At 48.5% G+C, this 14,123-nt stretch overlaps 1 protein-coding gene and 1 long non-coding RNA gene across 3 annotated transcripts in view; one reads left to right on the top strand and one right to left on the bottom strand.

The window, feature by feature from the left end:
- LOC127037527 (uncharacterized) overlaps nucleotides 1-14,123 on the top strand; it is a 267,537-nt gene that overhangs the window by 117,145 nt on the left and 136,269 nt on the right. The window lies entirely within an intron of this gene.
- The window catches only part of LRRC75A (leucine rich repeat containing 75A), a 177,366-nt gene that overhangs the window by 70,018 nt on the left and 93,225 nt on the right, over nucleotides 1-14,123 (bottom strand). For both annotated transcript variants that reach the window (XM_050929352.1, XM_050929353.1), the window contains exon 3: nucleotides 13,578-13,690. In XM_050929352.1, the coding sequence (XP_050785309.1) occupies nucleotides 13,578-13,690 (113 nt within the window). The remainder of the gene's footprint in view (nucleotides 1-13,577; nucleotides 13,691-14,123) is intronic.

The following is a 14,123-nucleotide window of genomic DNA, read 5'->3' as shown; positions in this document are numbered from 1 at the left end:
ATAAGGCCTTTTCATGGTGCCAGAGCAACTAACAAGCCTCTAGTGTAGCTAAGAATCAGTGGCCAATGCTGAGAATCAGGCTGGAAATGTACAGTTTGGGAACCAGGCTGTTCTGTTTTTGCCCAGCCAGCCCTCTGGGGGAGCTCTAGCCAAGTGGGTTTTCACTCCTGATGCACAGCGAAGACGGCAGCCAGTTTGAGACTGGTTGTCCCATTGTAAAGCTTCACTCCAGGTGCCCGCCCCAGAGCGCAACAGTCTCATCGGCCAGTAGGTCAGACAGGGTCCATTCATAAGAACATAACATAAGAACGGCCATACGGGTCAGACCAAAGATCCATCTAGCCAAGTATCTGTCTACCGACAGTGGCCAATGCCAGGTGCCCCAGAGGGAGTGAACCTAACAGGCAGTGATCAAGTGATCTCTCTCCTGCCGTCCATCTCCATCCTCTGACAAACAGAGGCTAGGGACACCATTCCTTACCCTTCCTGGCTAAAGCCATTTATGGACTTAACCACCATGAATTTATCCAGTTTCTTTTAAACGCTGTTATAGTCCCAGCCTTCACAACCTCCTCAGGCAAGGAGTTCCGCAGATTCACTGTGCGTTGTGTGAAGAAGAACTTCCTTTTATTTGTTTTAAACCTGCTGCCCATTAATTTCATTTGGTGACCCCTAGTTCTTGTATTATGGGAATAAGTAAATTACTTTTCCTTATCCACTTTCTCCACATCACTCATGATTTTATATACCTCTATCATATCCCCCCTTAATCTCCTCTTTTCCAAGCTGAAGAACAGTTAAAATAAAGTTGAATAGGAGTCAGGACTCCTGGGTTCTATTCCCGGTTGTTTTATCTTGGACCAGTCACTTAACTTCTCTGAGCCTCATTTTACCTAGCTGTGAAATGGGAATAACAATATTTATGTACCTAGGGATTTCCAAAACTCTCATCACCCTAGGATCCTGGCTACCTTCTGGGCCTGTTGTGGGTCTTAAGTCACATGCTTCAGGATTTTGAGATGGAAGGGGCTACCAGAATGCCATGTGCCATTCAATGAATCTACTGCAGCGGTGTTTGAAAGGGAGGCAAATGGGCTTTGTATATCTCCCAGGCTACAGAAAGGTTCCCAACCCAGAGAACCTCCTTCCATGACTTCAGTCTGTACTAGCAAGCCAGAGGGATGCCACGGCCTCAGGTGACGTATGGAGGCCCCTTCATGTCAGCACCCAAGACGGAAACAGGTCTGTGTTAAAGAAAAGGATCTTTTCACAGAGGTACTGACCACTCCCGAAAAAACAGGCTTTGAATCCTTTTCAGGATTGTACCTCACAATAGTCCCAATCCAGCTCCCACTGAATTAGTGGCAAAACTTAAGTGGAGGCAGGACTGGGCCGCGACGGAATAGGATTGGCTAATTTTAAGATAATCAGTCCAGGCATGTGTAACTCACCCATTACTGCAGTATTCTGGATGCATCTTAATCCTCTAGCTAGGCCAGTGTTTTAATTACAGTGAGAGATTAGACTAACACTCAGAGAGAGCTGATTTTAGCACGTTTTCAGCTCCTTCCCCTACAATGGACTCCCCGCTGTTCTGGATTGCAGGGATCAGTTACACTCCTGCTGGCCTTCCCTATGCAACTAACCAGCTGTAGTGTAAACAAAATCACAGTCACAGCAGACAGGCACAGTCACGGGCCCAGATAAATTATACCATTTGATGACGCCATGCTGCCAACCACAATGGACGTGTTACCCAGGCAGTTATGAGTCAGAGCATTAAACAGGCCCAGCCCTGACAGGCAGGATATACCAACGCACCATTATCATAAAGACACAGCATTCTCATTAAGGAAGTACTTAACTGTTACATTAGCTACAGCCCATTAGCACCCCACAAAGGCATCCGCCACCTGCACGGTTCCCATAATTAGTGGGGAAACAGAAAAAACCCAAAATATTCATTAACGGTCATGAATCGTCATGTAGGAAACAAAAAGCAAGTTTCCTCCTACCCTTACCCCTCTGATTAAAAGCAGGGATCTTTTAGGTCCGCAGCTCCCAGCATCTGCAAATCAGATGGTAGCAGCACAGGTGATGTTTGGCTTTGTATTTACACCTTTCAAATTGGGACTTCATTTGCCAGCTATTATACAGAATTCATCCCCAGAGAGGGAGAGAGAGAGGATGAATGAACACTAGACAGGCTGCAGCCTGAAAATTTTACAAGACTAATATGGCGAGGGGAGAGGGGAGAAGGAAAGAAAAAGGAAAATCCATCATCTCTTAGGCAGTAGAAGTAGTTTTATTGTCTCCAGACAGTGACTACACCACTCAGAAATGGCAGAGCGAGGCAGGAACAGCTTCACACCAGCAAGTTCGTCCTAATGAGTTAAGTTAACACATGGATCTCATCCTAGGAGATGACGTATTTCACTCGGCAGACCTTTAAGGAAGGCTATTTTTCACACCTTTTTTTTTTTGCGTGCAGCATGCATGCCCACGCAGGGCTCTCAGAGGGAGGTCTTACTTTATGGCACCACAAGGACAGGTGCAGATGGTACATGACATCCACGGAGCAGATAAAACTCTATTTATAAACCTCCCATTTTGGTGCCGTTGCTTTAACGACAGCTAACCTGAAGAATTCATCCGTTTCACAGTATACAATGCTGCCCACCTACTACTGGCCTGTTTCTGATCTCACGTCAGTGCAAATCGGGAGTAACTCAACTGTAATCGATTAATAAGGATGGCGTAAAGCAGGTGTCAGAGGAGAATCAGGCCTATGTCTCTTATAACTCAGAGATCACCGTGACAGTCCACTTTGGAAAAATCTACAAAGCTGCTCATGCAGATGGATAAAATGCAGCCTATGAAGCAATGGGAAGATGGAAAAGAGACCCACAAGAAATAGCCAATATAAGCAACATATGCATATGGGTTCTAATTTTCATGTTTATGTTTCTCAAGCTTCGGGGTTTTATTTTTAAATGAGTCAAAAGCCATTTACCGGTCCCAGATAATGAGCGATCCAGCCTTCTCGGGAGATTTCAGTCCCTAGATGGTGTCAATACGGTGACAATACCTGATTTCATGGTTATTTTGGCTTCGTAAATGACACGCACACCCCAAAGTCCAACACGGCTATTAAAAAAATAAAAAGCTACAAATACTGAGACACTTGGTTTCCGGCAGAACCCAAATGCACAGCTCTGTGATCAACCCTTTCCACAGGGCTTGGTGTTGCCTCAGTTAATGGCTGATGTCTGAATATACCCTCTCTTGGGAGCGAATCCACTGCCCAAAGGGTACCCTGGAGCGGCTCCTCTGTCGAACAGCTGCCATACAAGGGGCAGGTAAACCAACCATGGGATTAGAGAGAGAGATCCAACTGCAGCCCAAAACACTGCATGGCCCGCAGGGAGCCAAATGTCAGGCTTATCCCACAGGGGGGGAAGTGATGGATAAATGGATTTAACAGCCATGGGGGCAATACCTTCCAGAATCAAGTCAGGACATGCTCCAGTTTGCAGCTCCACCTTCGCTGGAGTGCCGCTGAGGAAGAACTTGCAGGTCAGTGGTGTCATGTTGCCTGCAGTTTCTCTGTTACAGATCATCTGGCCTCAACGGCTCAGGAAATATAGTAATACTGGGACCCCCAATATCTGGGCATTGCCCCCGGGCTTTAATTTCCTGACCCCCTTTCTCTGCCAGAGGCATTCGAGATCTCATTCCCCTCCTTTTCCTAGATATTCAAGCAGAACATGGAAAAGGGGCATTTTCTAGTGGTGAGATCAGGTGAACGGATTCCGAGACCCCTGGGTTCTATTCTGAGCTCTGACCCTGACATGCTGTGACACCTTGGAAAAGTCACCTTCTCTGTGCCTCAGTTTCCCCCATCTGGAATATCTGTATAGCACCTACCTGCCTGAGAGGCTGGTCTACACTACAGGGGAAAATCGATCTTAGATACGCAACTTCAGCTACGTGAATAACGTAGCTGAAGTCGAAGTATCTAAGATCGAATTACTCACCATCCTCACGGCACGGGATCGATGTCCGCAGCTCCCTTCGTCGATTCCGTAACTCCGTTCGGGTTGGTGGAGTTACGGAATCGATATAAGCGCGTTCGGGGATCGATATATCGCGTCTAGATGAGATGCGATATATCGATCCCTGAGCAATCGATTGCTACCCACCGATACGGCGGGTAGTGAAGACGTACCCTAATTCGTGAAAAGTGTTTTATGTCTTCTTCACCATTAGGGAGGCCATGTTGCCTAGTGGACAGAGCACTGGACTAGTCTGCAGAGACATGGACCCTCCTCCTGGCTCTGCCCCTGCCCCTGATTGGTGGGTGATTTTGGGCAAGTCACATCATTTTAGTTCCCACATTGGCAAAACAGACTAATGATACTGACCTCCTTTGCATAGCGCTGTGGGATTTATGGATATGAGCTCTATGTAAGAGGGAGGTGTTACTGTTAATAATGACCTGCACTGTCAGCAACGGTTTATACCGCACACGGTCAGTTTTGAACACTGTTGGGCAACAAACTGTCCCCGCTCCCTCCACCCGCCGTGGGTAGTAAGATGCTTCCCATCCCTGGGTTTCCCTCCACATCCCAGTTACGTTGGGTGGCCCGTTCCCACTACCACAGATGACAACGTGGAAAACAGTCCTCTGAATAGCTCCTCTGGGAAAGAGACATCCCAAGAGCTGAGAGAGAGAAAACTGAAAATCATACACTCATTCCAAAGGATGCTTGCTCGTGGCAGGAACAAATGGATCCTTTCATTGCTCCATTTGTGCAGCAAATACACTGAATCAGTCGACTCTGGGGACTACAATCCTTTACTTTCATACTGCCGTCAGAACAGGCCGTTTGTTCGCTAATTGCTGTGACAGAGCAAGGGTGCATTTTTGTAAATAACGGCGACGTTACTGACTTGCCATTGGAACACAAGGAGAACACGCACTGCACAACGAAGCACTCTCCCACGCCTTTTCCTTCAACAAACAATGGTCCCTGTGGTTCTACCTGCACTATGAGTGAATCCATCACAGGTTTACCTTGGAAAACACGGACAGGACTCTTTACTCTTTGATGGAGAGCCAGGACAGCTGAAGCAGGCTATACAGTAACCCCTCCGGTTGTACAATGCAGAACTCGGAACAACAGGCAATCCCACCCTGCGTCGTGATACTAACCTAGAACAGTGCTAGCAACAATTGTGTTTAAGCCAAAGACAGACCCAACACCATACTACTGTATTATGATCTGGATCTCTGCCACACCAAAGACCAGGGGTTACTGGTTTCTAGGGCTGATTCTGCCCATGGGTGATAAGGGAGTGATTGAAATTTGGAGATGGATTCCAAACCTGAATCCCCTAAAGTTTGGGTCATCTAGTTTAAACATTGCTGGTAAAGCCATTTCAATGGCAGCATGACCAGGGCATTAAGGAGATTAAGATTTCATAAATAAAAATAAATAATTTCCTGAGGAGGGCCTTTCTTAATTGGCAAGCCCATTAATAATGGAGGATGCAACTTGTCCCCAAAGGAACCTTGTATCACCACACATAGGACATTGCAAAAAGGACTGTGGAGCAGAGAAAAACATGTCAGTGGCGTTGCTGAGAAAGAGAGAGGGGAGTTTTACAAAGCCCAGAATCACACAATTATTGGCCATGTTGGGCTCTGCAAATGAAGACCAGAAGGTGAGAAGAAAAGCAGCAGAACAAGATGCAGTGTGAAAAGCACAAAGAACAGGAAAACAAACTAGCCATTCCTACAGGCCCGTGTGTTTTATTTATGATTCAACTTCATCTCAGCATACAGAGTCTATCCAGAGCTCCCCTCCAACTCCATGAGAGACCAAAAGGACTTCTGCTCATTACTCCACTATGACAAAGTTCATTAACCTGCAAAACGATTTATGCAAATACAGGTTCTCAAGACCCATTTCTGTGTCGTTTGGAGCCAACTGCTAATTAAGTTGAAGTGCAGCAAAGTGAAGAATTGTAGGATTGTGGATGGCGGCAGCCAGGAAATAGAGTCCATAAATTCAGTGTCAGAGAGTTATTGGGACCAGCTAGTCTGAGTAGCGAGGAGGAGAGGAAAACTGCCCCTCAGTGCTTTATTGTTTTAATAATGAAAGGCTCTATAGGAGCGCACAGTCCCTAACCATCTCAGAGCACATTATGGTACACACAGGTATATTAAATAATTAAGCATCTGGGAGCCCCTAAGGAGTAAGTCAATGTATGCAGAAGCATAGGGATCACTTCACCCAGCTGTGCAACACTGCAGCCGTTTAACAGCACACTCCAGCTCAGGCTGGAGAGAAAAGAGAATCATTGGACCCAATCAAAAGCACAGGGGGAATCTACCTGAGTTGCAGGACAGATGGCCTCATGCCACCATTCTAATGCAAAGGGCCAAGTATTCTTTAATTACTACAGCCAGGATAGCCCTCGTTTGTCAGGTTTTAGCTGTGTGATAGGGTGTACAGGATGCAGCCCTCATCCCAGTACTGCCTCAAGTACGTGGCCATAACTGGACTTACATTGTGGATGAATCTCAGCTCTTCGCAATTATGGTTTTCAAAAACCTCAACTATTTCTCACTTCTTCCAAAGAAGAAAGTAGAGTCTTACAACAGGGCTCCGAGCTAAAGCCACTTAGGTCTCGGGGGGGGGGGGTAGGAACACACACGCAGAGAGAGAACCGATAATTAGGAAGAGAATGGCACAAAACAGACTTTTTAAAATCTGTTTTACAGAGTTTCTTAAGGCTCTTCAGCCCTGAAGAGCTCCCCACTGCCACAGCAGTACAGTTTTAATTACATCCTAATAGGATGGCAAGGGGTGGTCATTTCCTCCTCTAATTAGAAAAAGATTAGGATAAACCAACAACCGTGCTCCCCATTTACCACACTGCACCATGTGCTGAGAACACCCAGTGTGATGTGACCTACAGTAAACAACTCAATCGGGTGCTCCTGCCCTGCTCTTTTATTAAAATCAGCAGAGCAGATCTCCGAGCACGAGGTGCATGGATCTGCCACAGTTTTGCTTATCTAATAGCTAATACAAATCAGTCCAATGTTTTAATTACACACTGTGCTTAAAAATCCTAGAACAACAGTCGTGTGAAACCGCAGGTATTCTACTTCGCAGTCTGAGCCATTGCTAAAGCATTTGTCACTGGACTACCTAGCGACAATGTTAGTGGTTAGGGCAGAAGGACAAATCTCAGGAGAGACATGGGTTCTAATGCTGATTCTCTGCCACTGATGTGCTATCTGGCTGTGGGTAAATCACTTAATCGCTCTGTGCCTCTTCCCCTCCCACCCTTTGTCCATCTTGTGTATTTCAATCAGAAGCTCTTACTATGTGTTTGTGCTGCACCTGTTACAATAGGGACATGATCACAAGGGGGGGCCCAGGTTAATATCATATAACGCTGATTATAACTCTGACTCCTGTAGCTACTGTCACCTTCCCTTTCTTTACAAAATAAAAAGAAAGACACACAAAACATAACCCCAAGGCAAAGAACGTAACATTGCCAATCAACAACACACACCCCAGGCAAACAGCTAGGATGGAGGCTGAGGCAAATATCTGTTGCATGCAGGATTATTTAGCTTTTTATTGGACCTGTTTTTTGCCATCACTGCAAAGCACCCTACAGCTCAGCAGTCGTTGACGCCCTCAGCAGGGCTAGAACTCAGATCACCCTGCTGCAGAAGAGCAGAACTCATAGAGAATTTGTTAGCTGCTGAAGAAGAGCTCGGTTTGGTTCGAAAACTGGTCTCTTTCACCAACCAATAACAGACATTACCTCACCCACTCTCTCTAAAATCTTGAGACCAACACAGCTACAACCACAACACAAACAGCCAGTAACAAGGACACAGTGTCAGTAGTCAGTCGTTAGCAGTGATTAGCAATCAGACAAGGGGACAGTGCTGCACAGGGGTGTGGTGTTTGGCAAGGCCTATGCTACAGAATTAGTAATACCAAGAGATTCCATGGCTGAATCCTGTACCACTCAACCTCTGCTACTTGGCGTATGCATGAAAACAATGCTCTGCGTGCCGTGCAAGGGAGAGCTGTGCCATTTATGTCAGCATCCATCGGTATCACAACAATATGGGACTTGCCATACCAGAGGCGGCCAGTGTCCCTGCTAGGCCAGGGACCTGTCAGAGGAAGGCGCTCTCAGAGCTACAGAGCTAGCTGCACCTCTGTCCCCTTCCTAGTCTCTCTGCATGTGCCCCACCCACCTCAGGCCTTTGCCTCTCCTGGGCAGAACTCCACAGTTCTCCCCCTCTCAGAGCGGGTCCTGGGCTAGCGCACTCTGGGTATCAACTGTGCTGACCCTGCTGATCTGACTGTGTTCATTTCTCCCCTGTAGGAGTCTGTGACCAGCGGTATCCAGTGACAGAATGGCTGTCTTAAAACCAAGGGAGTGCTTGTTTTCACAGGGGCAACAAAACATTCAGAGAGGATTTTTCAAACCACAAACAGTCAGCACACATGGCTATCTTCCTACACAGGGGATGGTAAGCCTGTAGGAAGTCTGGTCCCTCCAAACAACTCCTCTCCTCTTGAGAGAGTCCTTTTAAACCAGCCAGAGTTCACCTGCGCTTCCCCGGACTTCATCCCTGCTCATCAGAATCAATTCTGTACGTTGGCGGGAGCTAAGAGGCTGAATCTTCAAAGCTCATCATTGGGGTATCGTCTCTCAATGACCCTTAGGAGCTTCCTGAGGAGTGGCTTATCTTGAGCCACTGTTCCCCTTCCTGCTTGTTTTTCCTGACAACCTCGCTATTAAACTAAATCACTAAATTAATAGACAGTATCCACGAATTGTTACCGAGCAGCTCCACTCTAATACAGGCACAAGAAACCCCATCATGCAATAATCAGTGACTGCCAGGAGATACCCCACCAGCTGGGATTCTCTAACTACAGTCAATTACATGATGGATAGAGAGATGTCATGGCATGGCAGACGTCCCCGGGAATCTCTCATACTGGGTTGCTTAATGGCCATTTCCAGCGCGGAGGAGGATGACTTATTGCTTTTCTGCAAGCAGGAGAAAGAGGAGATGAATAGAAGAAGTAGCTTCCCTCCTCCACATGAGGGAGCGAAAGGGAAAAGCAGAGAACCCAATTCCCTTGCTAACAAACCCATCTGGCACTCAGAATCACAGAATATCAGGGTTGGAAGGGACCTCAGGAGGTCATCTAGTCCAATCCCCAGACAGTTTTTTGCCCCAGATCCCTAAATTGCCCCCTCAAGGATTGAACTCACAACCCTGGGTTTAGCAGGCCTATGCACAAACCAAGGCTGTCTGGGACTACCTGCTCCATTTGAGGAACCAGGGCCTGGCACACTCTTCCCTTGAAGTGCATCTAGCGGCCATTTCCACTTTTCACCTGCTGATCTAAGGACAGATGATGTTTCTCCTACGACATGACAGTCAGATTCTTGAAGGCTCATGACTCTTCCTGCAGGTACAGACTCCTGTCCAGCAGTGGGATCTTAACTTGGTCCTCTCTAGGCTCACCAGCCCATCCTTTGAGCCGCTGGGTTCCTGCTCCCTTTCCCACCTGTCATGAAAGGCCACATTCCTGGTGGCACTGACGTCAGCAAGACAGATCTCTGAAATTAAAGTCTTGACCTCAGAACCTCCGTACATGGTCTTCTACAAAGATAAGGTTCAGTTGTGGCCCCACCTTCCTGCCAAAGGTGATCTCCACCTTCCAGACGACCAGGACATCTTCCTCCTGATGTCCTGTCCCAAACCACGCAAGACCAGTGAGGAGAGGCATCTTCATGCCCTCCATGTCTGGAGAGCCTTGGCTTTCTACTTAGAACGTATCAATACTTTCCAAATATCGACTCAACTCTTCATTGCTACAGTGGATCGGATGAAGGTTACCCGGTGTCCTTGCAGAGGATTTCCAATTGGATCACCTCGTGCATAAGGACCTGTTACAACCTGGCGCGGGTTCTGCTGCCACCGATTGTCAGAGCCCATTTGTCGGGAGCACAGGCATCTTCAGTGGCCTTCTTGATGCACATCCCTACCCAGGACATCTTTAGAGCTGCAACATGGTCCTCTGTTCACATGTTTACCACTCATCATGCCATCACTCAGCAGGCCAGAGATGACACTGGGTTCGGCAGAGCTGTGTTGCAATCTACATGTCCACGAACTCCTACCCACCTCCAGGGGTACTGCAGTGGAGTCTCCTAACATGGAATGGACATGAGCAAGCACTCGAAGACAGGGCTGCCCAGAGGGGGGGGGCAAGTGGGGCAATTTGCCCCAGGCCCCCATGAGAGTTTTTCGGGGCCCCTGGAGGGGGATCCTTCACTCGTTCCGGGGGCCCCGGAAAACTCTGGCGGGGCCTGGGCCCCCAGAGCTTCTTCAGCTCCGGGTCTCCCCTGTCACCGAATTACCGCCAAAGCGGGACCCGCTGCCAAAGTGCCAGGTCTTCGGCGGCACTTCGGCGGCGGGGGGCCCCCGCCGTGGGTCTGTGGGGCACTTCAGCAGCAGGTCCCAGAGCGGAAGAACCCCCCGCTGTCGAATTACCACTGAAGTGGGGGCCCCCGCTGCCAAAGACCCTAGGCCCCCTGAATCCTCTGGGCAGCCCTGCTTAAAGAGTTACCTTTTCCGTAACTGGTGTTCTTTTCGAGATGCGTTGCGCATGTCCATTCCACAACCCACCCTCCTTCCCCACTGCTGGAGTTTCTGGAGAGAAGGAACTGTGGGGGGGGGACACCCCTTGTGCTGCGCCATGTGGTCACTGCTCTGGAGGGTGCCGGAGCCAGTCCTGTGTGGGTGCTGCTGAGGGAGAGACTTCCAGCACTGTGCATGCGGCGAGCACACGCATCTAATATGGAATGGAGATGAACAGCACACCTTGAAGAACAGAAGTTATGGTAAAGATAACTGTCTTGGCAGCATAAATCCAGGCACCTATGTTTCAATCTTAGCCTTTGTTTTCAGCCCTTGGCTGGAAGGCACTTTAGTAGACTAAGGAAACAGACAGAATTGGGACAATAAGACACTGGTGTTTCAAGCACAGCTTTGTTATTGACTTGTGTAGCTGAGATCAGATTGCTGAACCCCTGCCTCAACTCACCCATCTAATAAATATAAATCCCTGCCTACTTTTCGGGCGTGTGGCAAGGACTGGTTTGCATTCAATACACAATGGGCTGGTGCCCTCCCTTCCCCCACTGATGCCTGGAGGCTTATATTAATAATTCAGCATGTGAAAAAGGGCCTCTAAACAAGCTCAAATGTTTCCAAAGTGTAGCGCCATCCTCAGGAATTAAATTAGTTTCCATTAGAAGTTGAACCTTTTCCTGACGGGTGGCTGCAGCAAGGCAACAGCTAACTTACCAGGGTTCTTGGGGTTCTTCCCTACCTAGAAAAATGGGAGCATAAAATCAGAGTAAAACACATTTACCTTCATCCTAATGCTCGGCACCCTTCTCCATTGTCAATAGAATGGAATGGCTCTTGTAGCTAGAGGATCCATGCAGGGCAACTGCTCCAGTGCCTAAACCTATTCAGCGCACATCCCAGCAGGGGCACCAAAGGCGCAGCAACAACGGTGGGATTTCAGGGAACAGCCAGCCAACCGCAGCACTCCCTGAGCAATGCCCCCACCTACCTGCACACTCAAGCTAGAGCTGCCACAGGGTGGCTCCAGCGGAAGAGCTGCTAACACAGATCTTACTGCTGAGCTGACAGGCAGGGCTTTTAATTGTGCCAGGAGATGGCAATAACTGAACCTGCACCCTTGGAAAAGAAAGAAACAAGCCACCGATGGCCTGGAGACAGCATGCACTTGACGCTGACCTTACCGGAGACGCCGCATCAGCCATGCCAGGCAGACAGCTGACCTTTTGGATTTCTGTCAATGCTGCCTTAGCCATGTGCTTCTAGGCTGCAGAGTTCTGGGACATGCACAGAGCAGGGACGCTGGGTTTTTTGAGGAGCTTTGGGAGGAGGGGTTAAGACGATTCATTTCAATTAGATGTTTTCCTCCCCTTCCCCTGGGCTGTTTTTAATCCCACAATTCCCTTTATGCAGATCATCACAAAGCCAAGATGTCTCACAACAACACAGCTGCTGTGCTTGTATGTTAACTGCCAGAGCAGAAAGTCTAACCCGGACAAACTGGTGCTGTCTCTGATCATCCCATTACACCTTAGACTCTGATGGGGAATACAACAGTTGTCAGCTAAGGATTTATCCAGCTGTGGAAGTTTCATGCAGCCTTCCCTGACAGCGAGTACAAAACGGACAAGGCGGAAGGGCTAGACATTTAGAAAGGGAGAGGGTTGCCCCCTCATAGGCAAACACTGATTTAATAAGAGGGAGATTCATCGAGAGTTAAGCACCCAATTCCCATTGGACTTTCACTAGGAGTGGGGCACTTAAGTCCCTTTGTAGCTTTTGAAAATCCCATTCTAAAGCCCTCCTTGCTAAATCCCCAGTGCAGTTGATTAATCCAGATACGTTAGACCAACTGGCCTGGCAGATTTAAGCCCCAGGAGCTCTGTCTAGCGTTGCAAAGATGAATGCACACATCAGCATCATAGCAATTAAGCCTGCATCCCCCCAAGTCCCTGCATAATGTGAACCAGGCAGAAAAGCAGATACATTGCAGCAGAAACAGTGAATTCTCCAAGGACAGTTAAGAACGGGTGTCGTCCCAGTGGCAAGCAAAGCCTAGCCAAAGAGGCAGTGACGGCAGAGGAGGGTAAATGCTAGGGAAACTCTGCCGCATGGACTGGGTGCAAGTCTCAAGCCTCCTGTGCACCTGCCCCCTTGTTCACCAATGCATTGGGTAAGAGGAGTGCAGAGGTCTGTGACTAGGTGTGCTGGAGGAGACCTGGGGTAATCATGCTAATAAGGCCCTTATTTCTACACGCCCCACGTGGGTCTCACTCCTATCACTGGCAAGAGCAACCTAGTGGCCAGCACACTCCTCAGCGTAGGGTCGGGTTCCCATGAGCTCACCTGTTCCTCTCTTTGTACTCAGTATTTACAGGTGCAACACTCCACACCTGTGCCGTGCAGAATCAAGCCCCTAGGCCATAACCAAAGGGAACTGTCATCATTTGCAAGGGAGATAGTTGGGCAGCGTCCTGCAGAGCCCACTGACTGTCCGTACTAAAGCAGTGCATTTCCCAGGAGTCAAATCTACCCAGGAGCATAGGAGGCTTCTCACCTGTGCCTAAAGGGACGGGGCGAGTCAACGCACAGATAGAGTGGCACAGACAGATTAGTGTTGCCGGGAGCACGGGAAATGCAGCTGAGACGATGAATAAATTTGATTCCGGGGAAACAATCTCTGCTCCCCAATGGCTTACTTACAGCTACCAACCCACAAACGCCAATCACCGCGGCAGAAGCGATCTCCTTCCATTCCGACCTTAAAGTGACACCAATGCGTCTAGAAGCATCCAGCCAGGGGGGCGGGAGGAAATGTCAAACAATCAATCTGCACGGCTTTCAGAAGCTGACTCACCAGGACTGCGGCTTCCTCTTCATGATCCCTTGGCGTCTCCACTGCGAGTGAGGGCTAAGGTGATAGATCAGCTGCCTGCAGACCTTCTCCATGGCTCCAAACGAGTCTCCCTCCTGCATAGGCAAAGGGAAGGATGCCAGATAGGTTATTTGTAGCAATGCCACTTCATGGGATCATTAATAAGAGAAGAGCCAAGTCCCTTTGCAATACAGTGGAGCTGCTTTGCCCCAGAAGTGGCTCACACACTGGGTCCCACGTCAAGGCAGCGAGCCCCGTGGGACTATTCTGAAAAATCAAAATCAACTACAGGAAAACAGTGACTATCAATCATTAAAATACCACATGGACAGCATGCATAACCAAGTCACCGCCCTGTTCTGCACACAACAGTGCTGCTGAGGCTCTCGGTTACCCAAAGGAGAACTGCTCAGTTCATCACAAAACCCACAAACACTGACTCACTCTAAAAGGCCTCCGTACGCAATGTTACAGGAGAGGTGATGTCAGCTAGTTCAGAACATCTGCTCCCCGTGTGCCTTATGTCTG

Source organism: Gopherus flavomarginatus, chromosome 19 (genome assembly GCF_025201925.1).
Source record: "Gopherus flavomarginatus isolate rGopFla2 chromosome 19, rGopFla2.mat.asm, whole genome shotgun sequence".
Taxonomy (NCBI): domain Eukaryota; kingdom Metazoa; phylum Chordata; order Testudines; family Testudinidae; genus Gopherus; species Gopherus flavomarginatus.
The sequence above is the reverse complement of the archived record's forward strand: the minus strand, read 5'-3'. Positions and strand labels throughout refer to the sequence as shown.